Below are 20,929 nucleotides of genomic sequence, written 5' to 3' on the forward strand. Positions count from 1 at the left end.
CTCACTGAAACAAGACGTGGCCCTGTCCCCCCCAACAGACAGAAGGGACGGCAAGGATGGCCCCAACAGAGCGATCCGGCCCTTGCCCTCTGCAGCACGACTTCAGCACACGTAGGAAGGGGCCATCCCACCTCCACAGCCAGACCCTGACCACCATCCCTAACGGCAGCCCACTCCTGAATCAAGCAGCGGCTCTGAGCAAACACGGGCTCCTGAGGCTGCCAGCCAGCACTCTCAGACAGAGCCCTGGACAAGGGCCACCAGGAGTCTGCACTCAGCAGCCTGGTGGAAAGCCCTCTCTGGACTCCTGGGAGTCCCCAGGCCACAGCACCCAGCCCTGGGCTTTGCACACAGCAGGTCCTCGGTAAGAGAAGTCCTGGAACACAAGCCTGAGCTGGAGAGAGGGAAGGTCCAGCACAGTTGTCTCTGTGATCTTAGAAAAGCGAGCAGAGCAGGGTCTCCCATGGCCCAGCTGGGGGAGGCAGACCCTGGTCTCAAGCCTTCCGAGGGCCTCGGGGGACAGGCAAGGGTGAAGCTACGGCGGTGGGGTGGCTGAAAGCCCCTCCATTTTTAAGAATAGTTTCCACTGTGTCTGCCCCTCAGCTCCTGGCCCTGCTGCCCAAAGATAACCTCCCTTCCATGGCAGCAGCGACAGAATTTCACCTGGACCCACGGGGTTTGGACAAGTGAGCCCTGGTCTTGGTGGGCGCCTTCCAGGCCCAGTATCACTGCTGCGCTCTAAGTCTCCCAACTCAGACAGCAGGGTTCCTAACCCCATGGGAGGGGCCCTGGTGCGGGCAGACGTCAGGAAAGCAGGCACCAAAGGGAGTGAGAAGCTGGAAAAGGGAAGGAAACTTCCGTCCAGCCCAGGGCTGAAAGGAGGAGGGGTGTGGGAGGGAGAGGAGAGGAGGAGAGGGGAAAATGAGAAGGGGAGGAAGATGAAGCAGGGAGAGGAAGGAGGGGAAGAGGGGAGGAGGAGAGGAAGGAGGGGAAGAGGGGAGGAGGAGAGGAAGGAGGGGAAGAGGGGAGGAAGGAGGGGAAGAGGGGAGGGGGGAGGAAGGAGGGGAAGAGGGGAGGAGGAGAGGAAGGAGGGGAAGAGGGGAGGAGGAGAGGAAGGAGGGGAAGAGGGGAGGAAGGAGGGGAAGAGGGGAGGAGGAGAGGAAGGAGGGGAAGAGGAGAGGAGGAGAGGAAGGAGGGGAAGAGGAGAGGAGGAGAGGAAGGAGGGGAAGAGGGGAGGGGGGAGGAAGGAGGGGAAGAGGGGAGGGGGAGGAAGGAGGGGAAGAGGAGAGGAGGAGAGGAAGGAGGGGAAGAGGGGAGGAGGAGAGGAAGGAGGGGAAGAGGAGAGGAGGAGAGGAAGGAGGGGAAGAGGCGAGGAGGAGAGGAAGGAGGGGAGGAGGAGAGGAAGGAGGGGAAGAGGGGTGGGGGGAGAAGGTGGGAATGGAAGGAAGAGGAAAGATCGTAGGGGTGTGGCCTCACTCCCCGGGAAAGCCTACTCAACAGGTCACACTACCCCGTGGTAACCAGAGCACTCTCCAGGGGCCAAAGCAGGGAGGGCGGGATGGGTGGGCCGGCGGCTCAGCCCAGAGCTCCCAGGGGCTGCGCTGAACTTGCCTGTGACCCCTCAGTCACTTCCACTCCCTGGCTCAGTGCCTGGAGACCGGCTGCTTAAACTGCCCTGGGGGAAGGCTGGGGGTCGAGTCCCCACCCTCCCTGCGCTGGGGTGTGGACCTCCTCTCATTAAGGATCCGCTCTGATTTTTACAGAGTGGCTTGCTGCTCAGTTCCAGGTTCCCAGCGGGAGAGGACCGCGTCTCTGATATATTGACAGGTGTTGCGCACAAGATGCTCTGGCCCTTGTACCAGTCCCAGAGCCAAGACGGAGCGGACATCTCACCAGTTTTAGCAGCAGCTCACCCTTCAGGCCAGAAGACAGGACTCCCCATCTCTTCAGCGGGGTTGGCCGACCTGTCCCTCAGCGCCCCTTCCCTCCGGCTCCGCCACCAGTAGCCCCTTCCCCAGCGTGCACCCAGGAGACCCGGCTGAGGACGGCAGAGGGGGCAGGAGACCCGACCTGAGACTCCAGATGGGTGCGCTCCGGAGGTCAAAACCCGAAGTCCCTCCCTCCTCAGGTCGAGGACGCGCGGGCGCTGCGGCCCCAGCTAGAGCCCCGGGAACGCCGCCAGAGCCAAGACGCCCAGCTCACCCGCAGGGCCGGCGTTGCGCTCCCCTCCAGCCAGCCGGGCAGCGGCGGCCTCGGAGCAGCCAGGTCCGACGTCGGGGCTCCCGGGGACCAACCCCCGTGGAAAGAAGCATCAGCACATGTGCCCAGCTCTCCCTCAGCGCCGTCTACTGCGCAAGGCGCGGCGGCGGGACCCCGGCCCCTGGGCGCAGCCCCCTAAACCCTCACCAGGGCGGTCCGGCGGCGGCCAAGCGTCGGGCGTTCCCTGGGCCGGGCCAGACGCTCCCGGACATGGACCCTGGGAGGCGCCCGCTCGCCCATTTCACAGCGAGACAGGTCGAGTTCAGGGCGCCGTGTGCGGCCCCAGGGCCGAATCGGAAAGGTCCGGCCCCCGACGGAACCGCGCCGGAGCCTTTCCAGGCGCCCTCCATTCGCGCAACCCCGGCGGCTCACCGCACCCGGCCTTCACCTGGTTCGTTGAACTTTTCTTAAACTGAGATCTCAGGCTGGGTAAATTAGGGAAAATTTAGAAACTCCGACTTTATAAAGTCTGCCAGCAGTTTCCACAATTTGATAAAAACTTTAGTCCTTACAAGTTTGTGGCCTTAACGTCCCGGCCAACTTTCCAGGGAAAATGTCAACATTGTGCCCAGAGCTGCGGAGCGCTCGACGACGCCCGCCTCCCGCGCCGCGGCGACCTCCGGGCAAGTCTGAGCCCAGGAAAACCTCGCCGGGGCGGGCAGAGACCCGCGTGGCCTCCTGTGCCCAGTGCGCTCCGGGCAGGGCCCGTCGACCCCGAGCCTCGGGCGCCGGGGGCCAGGCCCACCCCGTCCTGCCCATGAGGTTTCCCGCGGGTGACGTTCCAGGGTGCCCGCAGCGCCCGCCTCGCCCAGAGCTGCCTCTCGGCGCTGGCGCGTCCGGACCTCCCGGGACGCCCCTGGGCCCAGCGGCGCCTCGCTGTCCCCTCCTTCCCGCGACACGGCTGGGAGCCCCCGGGCGCCTGCAGCTGCGGCGACATGGGCCCCGACGGCCGGCGCTGCTCCCCGCGCCCCGCTTTGCCCTCGGCCCCGCCGGCCTCGGTGCACACGCCCCCGGCCCCGGCAACGCCCCGCCGTCGGGCGCTGCGCGCTCACCCGTTGTAGTGCGCCTTCAGGCGGACACGGCCGCCGCTCCCGTCCATCTTGGGGCCCGTCCTGCTGGGCATGGCGCGCTCCGCCGGCCGCCGTCAGTGTGGCGCCCCGGGCGCTCAGGCCATGGCGCGGGGCCCCCAGCGGCCGGGCCGGGACGCCAGGTGGGGCCGGCGGCGGAACGCGGAAGGGAGCGCGCGGCGCGGGGACCGAGGGGCGCCGGTCCGGGCAACTCCGCGGAACTTGGGTAGCGGGCGGGGCGGGGCGGGGGCGCGGCCGGCGAGGGCGCGCGCGGGGGACGCGCACGGAGTCCCGGCGTCAGTCTCCGCGGGGGGGTGGGGGGTCCGAACATGGCCGACCCGGGGCCCAGCCGGCTGCCAATCGGCTGGGCGGGCGGTCCCCGGGCGGGGGCGGTGGCACCTGCGGCCAATGAGGGCGAGGCGGGGCCGCCACCTGGGCCAATCCCCGGGGGACCCCTCGGCCGCGGCCCAATGGCTCGGCGCTGGGCGGACTACCTGTCGGGCGGGGCGCGCCCCACCTGCGGCCAATGGGAGTGCGCGTGGCCCGGCTCTGCCCGGCAACCGAAGTCGGCGCGGGCGGCCGGGGGACACCGGGACTGCCCGCGGGGCGCCCCCTGCCCGCCCTGCGCGCCGGTCCCTCCGTGAGGTGGGCTCGGGGGCCGCGGTTCCTGGGTAGGGCCCCTGCGCTGCCGCGCCCCGGGAACTTGGTGGCAATGCCAGCTCTCGGCCCCAGTCCGACTCGCTGAATCAAACTCCAGCTGTCTGCGAACAAGCCCGGGTGATTCTGGGCCGAGCGCAAGTCTCAGAGCAGCAGGTCTAGGGGACAGCGGGGAGGGGTCGCCGGTGACGTGAGGAGCGGGGCGTGGCCAGAGGGCGCTCCGCCTCCTAGGAGCAAGAGTACAGTCGGCAGCTCAGACCCCCGACCGCGGAGGGCGCTTGGACAGTGTCCCCAGCGTCCGGCCAGCTTCCAGATGTGGAGACCGAGGCTGCGAGGAGCAGAGAACCCGGCCGACGTCACGATCCGGACTCAGCTGGTTCTCCCGACCCACCCGCCCTCCACCCCCTGAGGAATCCAAGATCCCATTGCAGGAAAGGCTTGTCTACACTCGCTGGCCGGCTCCCTCTGCTCCAGTTCACCCTTCCGCCCGGGACAAGGAGACTGCATTTGCGCAGGCCGCCCATGACCTTCATTTCTGAGTCCACAGCCTTTCTGGGTCTTACTGATTCCGTGGCATTTGATCTGGTCAGTCGCCTTTAACGCCATCCGCGCCCCACGCCACCCCTCAGGTGCCCGCGTCCTGGGCCCCTTCCCCTTAAATGTGGGATAGGCTTCTCTGAGGAACCCATCCCTTACTGGATGCATCCACAGGGGCCCCAATCTGCTGTTCGCAGGACCTCAGCTGGGCACCAGTCGGGCACCACAGACTCAGAGGTCTGCAGCCCCTCATCCCTAGCACTCCTGCCAAACACAGTCGTCCCATCGGCCACTCCCCACTGCCTCCCTGTTTTTCCCCACCCCACCCAGTTGGCAACCTCTGACCCGGACTCCAGTCCCAGCCAAGCCTTTACCGCTCACTCCTCAGCTCCACTCCACTCCTCCCATTCACACACTTTCATTCCACAGATGCTTCCTGGCGTCTCCTCGGTGCCCGGCGCTGGAGTGACGCTGGGGAACCCAATGGACACATCCCTGTGGTCATAGAACCATATTCTCCCCAGAGGTGGGCACACAGAATCCTGTTGACAGCCTACCTCTCACCTCCTTAAAGTGCTGTGAACTCTCCCCTTAAAAAAACCTCTGCACCCTTCACCTCCCCTCCCCCTCCATTTCTCCACTCCTCTACAAGGAAACTCCTGCCAGGAGCTGTGCGCAGCCCCCGCTCCCCCTACTGTCACCATCAACTCCTATGTTTTAAATACAATGGCCAGTTTTCGGGCTTTGTCTTAATTCACCTTGACAGTGGGTCTCCTGGAAACACCTTAAGACGCTATTACTCTCTCCCGTCTCCTCCTCCATCTCCCTCTGCAGCTTCCTCCTGGGCTCCCAGCCTTTCAATGCGCCCCTCGCCCCTCCTCAGTCTTTAGAGATTCTCAGGACCTTGAGCTTCTCATTTCCTCTTAGGGCTCCGAATACCAGGCCAAGCTGAGATCGCTCCCCTGAGCTCTGGAGCCTGATTCCCCCACACACACGCCTGTGCTCCTAACAGACTCCCCTCGGCCTTGCTCTTCTCCGTCCCGTCGGTGCGGACCCCTCTCTCCAGGTGCTCAGCTTGAAACCTCAGAGTTGACTTTGCCTCCTCTCCCTCTCGTACCCCACACCCCTCCATCTGCAAATCCTGGCAGCTCCACTTTCAACACGTTTCCAGATTCCAACCCCATCCCCCCACCTCCATTGCGATTGCCTGGTTCAAGCCACACCCGCGGTGCTGGGGTTGTTGCAGCAGCCTCCAGTTTCCTTAAAACAGAAGTCAGTCCCTGTCCATCTGTCTGGTGTTCAAAATCCCCGGTGATTCCCATCATTCTCTGGAAAAGCCCACAGGCCCTACAGGATCTGGGACCCTGTGCTTCTCTGCCCTCATCTCCACCATTCTTGTCCTGGCTGTACTCCACTCCAGCTGCCTGGCTGCTGCCTGCCTCAGGGACTTTGCACATGCTATTCCCTCTCCGAGGAGCACCTTCCCCCAGACCCACCCTTCCTTCTAATCTCTACTTAAGTCCCTGACGTCTGTATTAGCATCTGCTCCCCCGCCCCTACCTCTTGGGGTGACTCCACACCCCAGCACGGACACACAGAGCTCCATGGCTGTCAGTTGGGCATGAAGGGAATGGGACTGAGGGTTTGCGCTGGGAAGGGAGCAGCATGGTGCTCCCAGGGAAGAGCAGGAAGCTGCCATGTGAGCAGAAGCCCTGGGTGGCAGGTGAGTGTGTGGGGCACAGCTCCCCCATGCCAGGCCCCTCAGCCTAGGGGTGGGGCCCCTGTTCTCCATGGGGGAGGGGAGGGGCCTATTCCAGGAAAGGGGATTCCACCCTGGGTCTCCACCACATCCAGTCCCAGGCCAGGTTGAGGGCATATGGTCGCCTGCTGTGCCCAGAAAACGTCCCAAGGCCTCCCCAGCAGGCTGGGGCCCCCCTTTTGCATCCTCAACAAGCTCTGCAAAACAAGTGCCCCCATCCCATAGCCCAGGCCACGGACAGCCCTGGCGGGGGCGGGGGTAGGCACATCCCAGCCACCGGAGCTGAGCCACCCCATGGAGCAGAGGGCAGAGGGCGCGGTCCTGAGGGACAGGCAGCCACACCCAGCCTGGTGTCACTGTGTCCACTGCACCCTGACAACCAGAGCAGCGTGTTTATTCCCAAGTTTGCTGACCACTTGCCCCTCCGGACACGGCTGGTGTTGGGACCCCATCAGCCTGGGTCACCGCTGTGTCCCCACTGCGTCTCCAGGCATCTAGCACCCCGAGGAGAGAATGAATAGATGAGGACCTCTTGGAGGTGCTGGGACCATGTGGGCCCCCTAGGACCTTGGGCCTTGTTTTGGGGGCCTCTGGGCAGGGTTACTGCCTCTCCCTGTCTGCAGTCCGTGGAGGCATAATGGCTGATGGGAGGACCCGCCCCAGGCCCTGGCGGGCAGCAGAGCGGGAAGGTGACCCTTGGACCCAGGCGCAGGCTGTGCCAGGCCTGTGAAGGGCCCTGGGGACTGAGGGCGCGGCTTCTCACCTCTTGGCAGTTTCTGTGTTGCAGATTTTCCGAAAAGTCCACACATGCTTTCACAATCACCAATACCTATTCTGTCCATAATGAAAAAGCACAGCGGTGGGTGGTGGTTGCTGTTTTAACTGATTATAACAGTGACACAGGCATACTGTAAAACTTCAACGGCAGGGAGCTGTGCGGAGCGAGGAGCCCTCCTGCCTGCTTCCCTCCTCTCCCGGCAAACCAAGTCCGGCTGCGGGGGAGACACCATCCCTCTCTGGCCACCTGGGACCCGAGGGCAGACTGAGGTGCAAGGTGGCCGCCTGGCTGCGCTTCCCACCAGGTGTGGGGCTGGTGGGGGGAGGAGGGTAGCTGGGCCGGCAGAGGGCAGAGTGGGGCTGCCTGGCCTCCAGCCGAGGTCCCCCCGACCCTCCAGACAGCACCTGGCTCACCCCCCTAATTTTCTTTGATAAAAGTTCTTTTATGGAAAAAAATAAACAAATGGGACTTCCACAGACTAAAGAGCTTCTACAGGGCAAAGGAAACCAGGATCAAAACAAAAAGACAGCCCACCAACTAGGAGAAAATATTTGCAAATCATATATCCGACAAGGGGTTAATCTCCAAAATATATAAAGAACTCACACAACTGAACAACAAAAAAACAAACCACCTGATCAAAAATTAGCAGAGGAGATGAACATTTTCCACTGAAGATTTACAGGTGGCCAATAGGCACATGAAAACATGTTCAACATCACTAATCATCAGGGAAATGCAAATCAAAACTACACTAAGATACCACCTTACACCTGTTAAAATGGCTATAATCACTAAGACTAAAAATAACAAATGTTGGAGAGGTTGCGGAGAAAAAGGAACCCTCATACACTGTTGGTGGGAATGCAAACTGGTGCAGCCACTATGGAAAACAGTATGGAGATTCCTCAAAAAACTAAAAATAGAACTACCATACGATCCAGCCATCCCACTACTGGGTATTTATCCAAAGAGCTTGAAGTCAGCAATTCAAAGAGACCTATGCAACCCCATGTTCATTGCAGCATTATTCACTATAACCAGGAAGTGGAAGCAACCCAAGTGCCCATCCACACATGAGTAGATAAAGAAGATGGGGTATATATACACAATGGAATACTACTCAGCCATAAAAAAGACATAATCGTCCCATATGCAACAACATGGCTGGACCTGAAGGATATTATGTTAAGTGAAATAAGGCAGACAGAGAAAGACAACACTGTGTGATTTTACTCATATGTGGAAGATGAACTAACACATGGACAAAGAGAACGGTTCAGTGGTCACCAGAGGGAAAGGGGATTAGGGCACAAGGGGTGAAGGGGCACGTTTGTATGGTGACTGACCAATAATGATGTGCAACTGAAATTTCACAATGTTATAAACTATTATGACCTCAATAAAAAAACAAAAAAAATAAATAAACTTTGTCGTCATAAAAAAAAAAGAAAAAACTAACATGATGGTACATACAGTATGATCTCATTTTTTAAAAATAAACAATATGCGCTATAAGGGTAGATAATATACTCAAATATTAATAATTATAGGCGGCTTTACTTTTCTTTTTCCTGCTTTATCTCCCCCAACCCCCCAGTACATAGTTGTATATCTTAGTTGCAGGTCCTTCTAGTTGTGGCATGTGGGACGCAGCCTCAACGTGGCCTGATGAGCGGCGCCATGTCCGCGCCCAGGATCCGAACCCCGGGCCACCGCAGCGGAGCGTGAGAACCTAACCACTCAGCCACAGAGCTGGCCCCTGTTTTTCTTTTTTTTTAAAGATTGGCACCTGAGCTAACATCTGTTGCCAATCTCCTTTTTTCCTTCTTGTCTCCAAAGCCGCCAGTACACAGTTGTATATTCTAGTTGTACATTCTCGTTGTGGCATGTGAGACGCCGCCCCAGCGTGACTTGACAAGCGGTGCCATGTCTGCACCTGGGATCCAAACCGGTGAAACCCTGGGCTGCCGAAGCAGAGCGCTCGAACTTATACTCTCGGCCACGGGGCTGGCCCTATTTTTTCTTTTTGCTTGTTTATATTTCCTGAATTTTCCATGAGAATCATAAATCTCTTTGTAACAAGAAAAAAAAATCAATAAAAGCCATAAAAAACCAATTCTTTCTACCAAACCCCTTTAGTAACTAACATGGACCTTCAGAGTTCAGGCAGGATTTTTCCACATCTGATTTAAAGTAGAGAGATTGTGGGGCCGGCCCGGTGACACAGCAGTTAAGTGCACACGTTCCACTTCGGTGGCCCGGGGTTCACTGGTTTGGATCCTGGGTGTGGACATGGCACCGCTTGGCAAGCCATGCTGTGGTAGGTGTCCCACGTATAAAGTAGAGGAAGATGGGCATGGATGTTAGCTCAGGGCCAGTCTTCCTCAGCAAAGAGAGGAGGATTGGCAGCAGTTAGCTCAGGGCTAATCTTTCTCATAATAAATACATAAATAAAAATACGGTAGAGAGATTGAGCATAACGTTAAGAGGGAACATGCAGCCCAAACATAGCTTAAAAGAACCTGGATCAGTCAAACCTCAGGATCTGTAGCTGGGCTTGAACCCCCCCACCCTCTGGTTAACAGGTGAATAAGCTCACTGCTGCCCCAGAAAGGTGGGTCTGGTCCTCTACGCGGGGCCTCCAGCCCCAGGCTGCCGCAGCCTGGCTCCCCTGCCTGAGGGACTCCACCCGCTCCAGAGAAAGGGCCCGAGAATCCTTGGAGATGATGCCAGTAGCTACTGTAATGTGATTTCATAAGAATCAGAATTTCCCGGCGGCGATGAAGTTACAGGGCTCTCATGTGCCTGCGTTCAAAAGGAAATGATTTCACTCATATGTGGGGGATAAACTAACACACCCACAGATACAGAGAACAGATTGGTGGTTACCAGAGGGGAAGGGGGTGGGGGGGGCGAGAGGGGTGAAGGGGCATGAGTGTGTGGGGACGGACAGCAACTAGACTTCGGGCGTGAACACGATGTGGTCCACACAGAAGTCAAAACGTAATGATGTACACCTGCAATTTACATAGTGATGCAAACCAATGTCACTTCAAGAAAAATAGTTAATTTTTTAAAAAAGTTTTTTATGGCCATACTTTCAAAATCCTTTAGGTGAAAGAGGAAAGCCAGGCAGAGTTTACGCTCAGTGAGACACATCGGGCAGAAGCGAGGCCCCCCAGGGGCCGGCTGTCCCTCCCCAACCCAGGGCACGCCTTCCTCCTCGGGGGCTCACAGACTGCGTTTGTGCCGGCTCAGGGCTGGGGACCGCCCAGAGAGGGGCGGCTGTCGGGAGCTGGCATCTCAGGGGGCCTGTGGGGTCGGGGGCATTGGTCATCCTGCCAGCTGTGAGACTGACCCGGGTGGGGCTGGCGGGGACTGCAGTGGTCACAGGAAGAGCCGGGACGTTTGCTGACAGGCGCTTGGCACACACAGCCGTGGGAGGGGCAGGCAGCAGGTGTTTCCTTTCTGGGCCACAGCACGGGATTTGGAGAAACCGGTTCAAGTGACAACCTTCATTTCACTCCCTCATTTGTTCATTCAACAAATGTTGACAGCGGGCCCACCGGGCGCCAAGAGTTGTGCCGGGATTCAGTGCTGAGTCAGTCAGATATGGCTGCTTCCTCGTGGAACCTGCAAACTGCTGGGGTGGGCCACTGCCATTGGATCACCAGACATGGCAGCTTTGTCGGACAGAGCAGGGTCTGACTAGGCCCCCGGAATACAGTCCGGCTATGGGATCTGAGGATGGGTGGAGTGAAGTGGGAGAACAGGGGAGGCAGATGGGCTGGCCTGTGCAAAGGTCCTGTGGCCCTAGGGAATAGGGTGGTGTGGAGGTGGGGAACAGGCCAGGCTGCAGAAGCTGCCAGAGCAGATCCCAAGGGGCCTCGTGGGCCACATTACAGAGGGTGGGGGAGCCAGTGACACGGCCCTCGAAAGCTTTCAGAAAAGGTTGTCCCCATCGCATCATGGGAGGTCCTGCCCAGAGGGAGAGGGAGAGGATGTCTGCACCTCTGTGGCTTCTGAGCCTGGATGTGTGTCTATGTGTTTCTGTGTGTGTGTCTGTGCATTGTGTGAGGACCTGTGTGCTTGTGTGAGTGTCTCTGTAGAGACGTGTCCGTGTACATCCATGTGCCACTTACCCATCCATTGCCTCTTGGATCCAAATTCACCATTTACTACCTGTGATTCTCAGTGGCGTTCCTTCGAGGCGAGGTGGGGGTTCCTCGCCTCAGCACCGCTGACATTTGGGCCGGTTCGTTCATCGTGGCGGGACGGCCACGGTTGCAGCATCCTTGACCCCTATCTGCCGGAGGCTGGTGGCCAGAGCATCTCTCCTGTGCGGTGAGCGCAGCGCTGCGCATTCCCAGTAGAGGGCGCGGGAGGGACACGGCAGGAGGAAGGGGCTCTGCTTGCGGAGTCTGGGGGATGCCAGCTAAGGACATGTGGGGGCTCTGCCCAGCCACACAGTTGGAACTCGGGGCCCAACTCCAGCCTGGGGACGTGGCCCCTCCGAGTTTATCGCCCCAGGGGTGGCTCCCTCAGCCCCAGGGCACATGTCTTCTGCCTTGTGGTCACTCTGTTCACAGCTTAATCAACCTTTCTCTTAAATGGACCCTGCTTAGAAGCACTGTGAGGCCCGTGTCTACTGATCGGACCCCAGTGGACACAGTCTGTGTGTGTGTGTCTGTGCAGAGTTCTCCGCGTGTCCCTGTGCGTTGTGTGCGGGTGTCTGTTGAGAACACCTCTGTGTGTTCTCTGTGTGTGCGCTGGAGGAGGGGCTGGGAGAGGCGCCGTCCAGCAGAGTAGGACAGCAAGGAGCAGTAGGGTTGCTGTGTCTCGGGGCTGGAGAGGAGGGGAGGCTGGACTGGGGGATGGAGGGGCTGGGAGGACACCAGCTGCCCTGCTGGGAAGGGCTGGCTGCTGCTGTGCCACGTGCTCCCCACACACTCTCCTACTGAGTCTCACAGCAGAGGCCTGCAGGTGTCGTTGCCCCATTGTGCAGGTGAGGACCACGAGACACAGGCACCACCCAGGGGCTGCACTCTGCACTGAGCACAACTCTACCTCCCCTGATGTCACCTCCTGGACACTCACCACCTCCCTAAGACATGGGTGTCATAGCCCCATTCTCTGGATGAGGACACCAAGGGTCAGGGTGGCCCAGCGCTTTTTCCAGGGACACAGGGCTGGCAAGACGCAGGGCTGGGCTGCAGCATCGTGGCCAGCCAGTCCAGGCCAGTGGGGACAGGCTGCATATATCTCTTTGGGTTGGACGTGCCCACAGAATGGAGCGCCTCTGTTCGGGTCTAAGGCAAGCTGGGTCAGAGCACCTCGGAGGGCGAGGCACTTTCTGTCCTGTGCTCCCACTTTCCCAACCCCTCGGCTGCCTGGGACTATATTTAAAACCCAAAGCAAGGCTGACATGCGTCTGAGGAGGCAGCACCCAAAACTACGGTCACCATGGCAATGCCGTAGCTGCTCCGTGGGGGCCGTGTGCCAGTGCTATTTTAGCCCCGTGAAGACAGAGTCACGGTTAACTCCGAGCGTTACAGGGAGACACGGTGGCAGAGGCAGGACAGGTGTCCAACGGCTCCGCCAAGCCCCTCGTCCATCCTAATGGAGTGAGCTGTGCTCAGCCGGGTGGGGGCCTGTCCACGCCCCTGCACACGTGTCAGGGAACCCAAGGGGCTGTGGTGCCACCACCTTGCTGAGCCCACCCACCCAAGATTCCTTTGCTTTTTACTGAAAGACTGAGATGGTGGCCCCCCGGGCGGGTGGCCCAGAGCCTGGTATTGCTTATAAACTGCTCCTGGGTCAGGTTTCCAGGCCTCCGGGAGAGGAAGAGCTGAGCCATCGTCCTTAAGGCCCATCCTGGGAGGGGTGTGAGAGGAGGCCCTCAAGCCACTCACCAGGGGAGGTGCAGCTGGGACTGCCTTCCAGAAAACAAAGTGACAAAACACATCCAGAGCCTTAATCTGGTCTAATCGTTCACTTCTGGGAAATGCAAACAGCTGTAGGTGCAGGTGTCTGCCATGTTAGTTGCAGGGTCGAAGGTAGGAGGTGGCCATGGCCGGCTGCAGAACGGGGGCAAAGTCCACCACAAGCCCCGCGTGACCTTTGAGATCTAACGTTGCACACCCACAGATGCACTTGCATGTGCATACGCATGCTCACACTCCAGCTAGAGCTCACTCAGGCCAAGCTGGAGAGGCTCTGCCGGGACAGAAGGAGGCAGGACCCCCACCAAGTGGTCCAGCAAACAGCAGGCGGGATGAGCAGGGCCCTGCCCACCAGGAGGCTCTAGGCCTGGAGGCCTGGAGGCCCGTCTGTGTCCAGGTGTCTCTCTTAGGAAAGCGCCCTGGTGACCCCATGAGGGAGAAGGTCCCCCAGGCCCTTGTCACTCAGGGTGAAGAGCCTCCTGTGGGCATGGCCCCTGCTGCCACCCCTGAGGGACAGCCAGCAGCACCCAGAGGCTGCACTTGGCCCTCACTGACCCCATTGAGCAGACCCCCGAGCAGGGCAGCTGGAGCTGACAAATTGCTTTCAGGACACGACCTCATTCAACCTCTACAACCTCACCTGGGGGAGGTGCCACCTCGAAGGACGCGGCACCTTCCAGGGGTCCAAGCAGGTACCCAGGGCAGGCGCCTCCGCGCACCTGTCTGCTTCCTTGCCACGGCACCTCAGGGGAGCCCAAGGGCTGTGCCTTCAAGGTTGACCTGAGGGGACCAGCCTCCAGGTGAAGCCACTCAGCCCAGCCTGATGGTTCCTGGGACCCTTCCAGACCTGCAACTGCTCAAGGGCTGTGCCTGGGGGTGTGGAGTCCTTGGTACCCAGGGAAACGGGGGCTGTGGGGCACCCCAGGCTGAGGACATACAGCCCACGGCCACCCTGCCCAGGTGTTGTGCACGTGGGCCCACCCAGGGGGGCCCATCATGAGGGAGATGACCCAGGTAGGCAGCGCACACGCAGTGGGTTACATTACAGGAAACGAACCCTGAGCTCAGGGGACCCACGTATTTCACAACAGGCAGAAAACAAAGCCGCCCTCTGCTCCTGAGGGAGACAACGCCACGCTGTTGGCTCAGCAAACCTCCTTGAAGCGTAGTCCAGAACAAAGGTGGGTAGCATCTTGCTCACGAGATGCACAGGGACACCGAGACCCGTGCGGGACTGTCTCTCAGTGGGAGATTGGGATGCTGCTTCCTGATGTTCCAGAAGGGATGCCCTCCCCATGGTGTCCTGGTTGGCGACCTCTCCAAGACTTCTGCCTGGTTGTCCATCAGCTCCTTGGTCCAGGTGGAGCCCCAGCCTCTCTCCTGGGGTCATCTCACTTGGCCTCAGTGGACAGAGGGCTGGCACCCCAGAGGATGGCAGGACAACCCCTGCAAGTCTGACCCCACTGTCCTGCCCCACCGTCCAACACTGCTGTCGGGTCTCACTGTCCGGCCCCACCCCTCCCCCCTCTTAACCGTGTTGAGTCCAGAACGAGAGCAGGTGTGTCCTTGATGTGTCCCTTCCTGCACAGCACACACTGCGGGCCATTCTGGTAAGCCAGCTGTCTGAAAACTGCAGCCCCGATTGCAGTGTTTGCCGAATTCCACGGCAGGAAGTCCTTGAGCTTGGAGTTGGGAAGAGACGCACGTGCTCAGTTCCAGGGAGCCTGGAGGAGCCCCCTTCCTCCGCTGGCCCTCTCTGTGCCTCCTCCTCCTCACCAGCCTTCTCCTTCCTGCAGCCCCTGGGCCGGGAGAGGTGGGCCTTCCCATTTCTCAAAGATTGATCCCCTTTCTCCCCAGGGCAGCAAACTCGGGGCCTGCACTGCCCCACACTGAGGAGTAAATCTGTCCCCTAGAATTGCCCTTGCTGCGTTCAATGGGAGCTAAAACGGTTTGGGGAATTTTCAGACGCAGTCGGCTTGCAAGGCTAATATCTTGCTGCAGATCCTGTTTCAAATGTCTAAACCCAAATACTAACTGTGCTCTTCTTTCCACACTTTTTCTCTAACAAGACTATTTGCCCCCTGACCCAGGCAGGCAGGTGTCTTGGCCAACCAATAAAAATAAACAGCCCTTACTGAGTGGGATGATGTTCCAGGACTGTTCTAAGTGCTTTTATTAATTATGACACCAGTTAGGGCTCAAGAACCCTGCGCCATGATGACCCCATTTTATAGACGAGGCTGTCGAGGCCCAGGGAGGTGAAGAAGGTGACGCAGACAGGAAGTGGGGGCACTGAGGCTCGCTCCAGAGCGCACTGTAGCGTGGCCACCGGGCTTCTCAGCCAAGAAGCCATACTCAGAGAGGCAAAAAGAGAAAATCCCTTTCATTTCCCTCCAAAGCGTTGGCTCTGTTATACCAGAACCGCTGAGCCTCTTGGTTGTAGATGCTTTGGTGCCCATGCTGTGTCCCTCAGCTCACCTCTTGTTTCAGAGCAGCGGGGTAGACGGTCCCCCAGCACACCAGCTGACGACAGGGCTGCCAACAACTGGGCTGAAGAACCCTCACCTTTGCTGAGTCTGGAGCTCCCAGGGCTCAGGGCCTGCTGTGAAAGCCAGAAAGTTCTCCAGGCCGAGAACTTTGTCTTCTGCATCCAGAGGGCAGATGGTGCTGATGATCAGGCTCAAGATCTGACCACAAAGGCCGTAGACCCCAGAGAAAACTGAGCGCATGGGCTTGCCAGGTGTCCTATTCTAGGGTCAGGGCCCTGAAGGGAGGCAAAGGACCTGAGGCCTGGTTTGGGGTCATTATGAGGGAATTCATCTGAGAATCCTGTACTCCTGTACTATATCCCACTGTTCACAGGTCCCAGGCATGACGACTTAACATATTTTTGGGGACACAACTCTACCCAAGCCACTGTCCTATTCAGAGTCTGCCCCTGTCTCGCCTCATTGCATCCAGACCAACAACCGGGACCAAGTCTCAGCTTGGCCTGGGTGCGGATGCAGAGTCGCTGCCACCAGAGGGAATAGCTCACCCCAAAGGAACTGCAGCTCCTGGCTAATCTGTACTGGTAGGGCGCCGGGGTCGGGTGTGGAGGTGAGCCTGGAGGACGTGGATAGGGGTGCTGGTGGGGGTGCTGGGGTCAGGCGTGGAGGTGAGCCTGGAGGACGTGGATGGGGTGCTGGTGGGGCACCGGGACCCGGCATGGGGGTGAGCCTGGAAGACATGGATGGGGTGCTGATGGGGGTGCTGGGGCCAGGCGTGGGGGTGAGCCTGGAGGACGTGGATGGGGTGCTGATGGGGGTGCTGGGGCCAGGCGTGGGGGTGAGCCTGGAGGACGTGGATGGGATGCTGGTGGGGCACCGGGACCCGGCATGGGCGTGAACCTGGAAGACATGGATGGGGTGCTGATGGGGGTGCTGGGGCCGGGCGTGGGGGTGAGCCTGGAGGACGTGGATGGGGTGGTGATGGGGGTGCTGGGGCCAGGCGTGGGGGTGAGCCTGGAGGACGTGGATGGGATGCTGGTGGGGCACCGGGACCCGGCATGGGGGTGAGCCTGGAAGACATGGATGGGGTGCTGATGGGGGGCTGGGGCCGGGCGTGGGGGTGAGCCTGGAGGACGTGGATGGGGTGCTGGTGGGGCACCGGGACCCAGCATGGGGGTGAGCCTGGAAGACATGGATGGGGGGCTGGGGCCGGGCGTGGGGGTGAGCCTGGAGGACGTGGATGGGGGTGGAATATAAGGCATACAGGGGAGAGTTTGCTCATCCGGGAGACTCACCTGTGAGGAAGGGGTTAACATCCCAGCGGGGTGGGACCAGCCCTAATGCTCTTGGGGCGGCTCTCTGAAGCTGGGACACGATGGTGGCCAACAGACCCCAGGCGGAGACACTGGAACATCTTTGGCAGAGTCTGAGGAAGGGGTCTGAGGCTCAGCGGGGCGCTCCCATTGGAACGAGTCCACGGAAATCACCCGCCGCCTGTGCCCGCAGGAGCGCCCAGAAGACACGCTTTCACCAAAGGGAGGAGCGCGTGAGGGGACCAGCGTCACCGAGAAGCGCAGTGACGCCTGACCTGTATGGCCACTGTTGGCGGGAGGAAATGCCACCATGGGTTCTGAAGCGCGGCAGGCGTGGCCACAGGTGACCATCACAGGCAAGGCGGGTGCAGCTATGGTGACAGGAAACCAGGTGCCCTGACCGGCAGGAATCGGAAGCCCAGGCTCACAGGCCATCGTGTTCCCGGGCGGGTGTGTGAACCACAGGCTGGGCGGAGCTTGACCTGCCCGACAGGGAACGACAAGGTGCTGAGGAGCAGAGGCTGACGTCAACAGCCACAGCAGAAATTGTGACTCCTGGTCTGGTCTCCAGATCCCGGCCAGTTCTCCAGTCCAGAGCCCCACGGTTGAAGGGGCTGGGTCTCCTCGCAGGGAGCCCCTACAATGCCACAGGCGCACGTACGGTGAGGATCCCCATGCCTTCCCCAGCGCCACTCATCAGAATGACTCTGCTCTGGAGCAGGGACGCCCATAATTTTGAAGGACTTTTGGATGCAGGGTCCTAGTTGACAGCGATACTAAGGGATCCAAAATGTCAAAACTGGGCCCAGCTAGCTTGGTGGCTTACGGACACCAAACAATAGATGGAGTCCTGGCCCACGTCCCTCTGGCCATTGATTCAGCAGGTTTGTGGACTCGTCCTGTGGTCATTCCTGGGTCTCCAGGTTCACCATGGGATGGATTTACTTGGCAACCACCAGAATCCCCTCATTGTTTCCCTGACCTGTGGAGTAAGAGCCGCTGTAGCAGAAAAGGCCAGAGTCGGAAACTGCCCTCATCTCCCGGCAGAGAGCAACTCAGACGTGTGCCTCATTCCGGGTGGAACCACAGACATTAATGCCACCCTCAGGGACATAAGGATGCAGGAGCAGTGGCCCCGTCACGTTGCCATTCCATTCACCTGTGTGGCCTGAACAGACCATGCGGATGGCGGCAGGTGGTGGGTGGTGGCATGGGTGGTGGTGTGGGTGGCGGTGGGTGGCAGTAGGTGGCAGTGCACTGCAATAGCTTAACCAAGCGTCAGCTCTCATTGCTGCCTAGCCGGGTGTGGTATCTCTGCTGAAACCATGCACACACCCTCGGTCGCCAGCGTGCAGATTGAGCCAGTGAACGGTTATTTTCTATCTCCACCGGGAAGAAGGATGGAACAGAGCTGGCACTTGTAGGGGACACACAGCAGCCTGCGCCCCTGTGCTGCCTCCAGCCATGCCGCCTCTCCTGTCCTGTTACCACACCGCCCCCAGGGGCCTGGTCCCCTGGACGTATGAAGACCATCTCGCTGATCCGTCTCTTTGAGGATTTCACGCTAACTGGACCCGGCGAACAGGAAGGAGCGAGCACTCTGTGTGTCCTGCTGAGATACCTGCTTTCCAGAGGGTAGACAATCCGGCAAGGATTTCAGGTGCTGCCACGTTAGGGTGGCTCGCCGCACATCACGGTTCTTGCTCGGCTTCTTTGAATTCTGGGGGCAACAAACCCCTACGCGGTGCCAGCTGTGCGGGGCCGGAGCAGAGGGCGCTGTGCAGCAGGTCCAGGTTGGGGCAAGCTTCCCTGCCTCTCGGGCTTTCTGACTTGGAGATCCAGTGGCGCTCAGGAGACCTGGGGGGATGCAGGAGCCCCAGTTGGAGAGTGTCGTGGAAGGGCGCTCGGATTCTGGAGCAAGGCTGTGCTGCCTGCGCAGAGAACCATCCACCATTTGAGATGTAGCTCCCAGAATGCGACTGAGCCCGCAGAGACCGGGCGCCTGACCATGGGACACGAAGTGATGATCACCCAGAGCTGCCCCACGAGCTGGCTGTTGTTAAGTGGGTGTGGCAGCTGTCCAGCAGACGGCGGAAATGGTTGATCTGGGCTTAGGACGAGGTGAGTCTCGAGGGTCAAGAAGTTACCTAACAGGTGGCCCAGATGCTGAGGTCATCTATCCCGTTGCATGGACACCTCCCCTCCACTCAAATAAATCTGTGGTGTCATGTGGGGGTCAGATCCTTACAATCAAGTGACAGAGGAGAAGCCACCTCCAGCCTGGTCCATGGATGTGCCAGCTCAATATGTCAGTTGAAGGTGACAGTGGACCATGGGCCACACAGCCCACTCCAGGGTGACATTGAAGGACAGTGTGACAGCGGCAAGTGGAAAACCTCCCAAGGCTGAAATGTGAGCAGAACACTTGGTTTCCAACTTCATAGGATTCACCTCTGGGTGCTTCGACACCCAGTGGGCACTGAGTGGGCCACTGCAGCCTGGTGAGGACAAGGGTATGCAGCCTCGGCCCTCAGGACCAGGATCTGGGTCACCACGTCAGGCAGTTACTTAAGGAGCAGAAGTGCTGGCCAAGGGCAGGTGGGAGAGGACAGAGAGGATGACCCTCAATTACGGCCTCAGGCTTGGGGCAGCCGAGGGGATGGACTGCGGCCTGTCCCACTGGCCCTAGGTTGTCTTTTATGGCTACTGCTGCTGTGACAGCCACCACCTTGAAGAACCAGTGACATGCGGAGCCAACGTGAGTGCTGTGGGTGGCTCCCAGCTGCCGTGGTGCGGGTGCCGCGGCCCCTGCGCTGCCTCTGCTGTAAGCAGCTGCCACCTCTAGCTCCCTCCATCGCAGAGCAGGAGGGGGTGCAGTTGGTGATAAAGGACAATTCAGGGCTGCATCCACGTGCTCTGTGGAGCCCCGCAGGATCGGGTCTGGCTGCCCCAGGCCAGTAAAGGGCCTCATTGGCTTTTCTTCCTTCCTCCTCCCTCCCAACCCCCTGCCCCTGCTTCAGGCATATCACCCCTGGGACTGGGTTGAATAGTGTCCCCTGAAATGCATGTCCACCCAGAACCTCACAATGTGATCCTATTTGGAAATAGGGTCTTTGCAGCTCTAACTAGTTAAGATGAAGTCATATTGGATTTGAAGGTCCTAAATCTGATGGCAGGTGTCTTGATAAGAAGAGGAGAGGCGCACAGAGAAAAACACCACGTGACAATGTAGGCAGGGATCAGGGTGATGTGTCTACAAGCCAAGCAATGCCCAGGGTCGCGGCAGCACCAGGTGCCGGAGAGAGGCCTGGCATGATTCTCCCTCAGAGCTCCGGGAGGAGCCCGTTGTGCCAGCGCATGGACCGTGGACCTCTGGCCTCCAGACGGGGAGAGGATGGGTCTCTGCTGTTTCAGGCCCCCCAGCATGCGCACTTTGTTACGGCCACCCCAGGGCACTGACACTCCCCCAAAAAAGCTTCCTGCACCCAAGTCCTTGTCTCAGCCTGTGCCTTCGAGGGAGCCCAACAATGTCCCCAGGCGTGAACTCCACTTGGCGAGTGTGCCCTCCACCCCACTTAGAGGACAGGGCCAGCGCTCGTCTCGCCCCTGCTACAGGCAAGGGAGGGAAGCCAGGGCACTGTCTCCTGCCCCTCCTGCCCCTCCAGCCTTGGGGAGAGCTGTCTCTGCTCTCAGGTAAGCGTCTAAGAGTCTACACACCTTCCAGGCTCCACTAGGGACGACGGACGAGGAAGTTGCCAGCCCCCAAAGACTGTCCCTGCTGGAACGAGGCGCATACGGAGCCCAGGCCACCTCCCTGCCCGTGGAGCCGGCCGCAGGTGCTGACACTCCCTTCCCAAGCCGGCTCCTCTCAGCTGCAAACCTCGATCCGCCCCTGGCCTTCCATCTGCTCGTGTCATCACCACCAGAATAGAACTCGGGTTTAAAAAGCATCGCCCTTCCCGTTGCTTCTTCCTGGCCCTGTGAGTCTGTGGGCAGAAATAGCAGCCTGCGGGCTGAGGAGGAGATGGCTGGCTATGGAATCAGCGGAGGCTTCTGCCCGGGTGAGCCTCGCTGCGTGGGTGCCCGAGGCCGTCACAAAGGCCGGCTTTAAATAGCTCCTTGTGG

General features: G+C 59.6%; 1 protein-coding gene across 1 annotated transcript in view; it reads right to left on the bottom strand.

Annotated features, from left to right (window-relative positions):
- The window catches only part of PRKCZ (protein kinase C zeta), a 111,187-nt gene extending 107,521 nt beyond the window's left edge, over nt 1-3,666 (bottom strand). The window contains exon 1 of the mRNA XM_014863111.3: nt 3,312-3,666. Coding sequence (XP_014718597.1) covers nt 3,312-3,382 — 71 coding nt within the window. The 5' untranslated portion in view covers nt 3,383-3,666. The remainder of the gene's footprint in view (nt 1-3,311) is intronic.
- Between the last annotated feature and the right edge of the window lie 17,263 nt (nt 3,667-20,929).

Source organism: Equus asinus, chromosome 5 (assembly GCF_041296235.1).
Source record: "Equus asinus isolate D_3611 breed Donkey chromosome 5, EquAss-T2T_v2, whole genome shotgun sequence".
Lineage (NCBI taxonomy): Eukaryota > Metazoa > Chordata > Mammalia > Perissodactyla > Equidae > Equus > Equus asinus.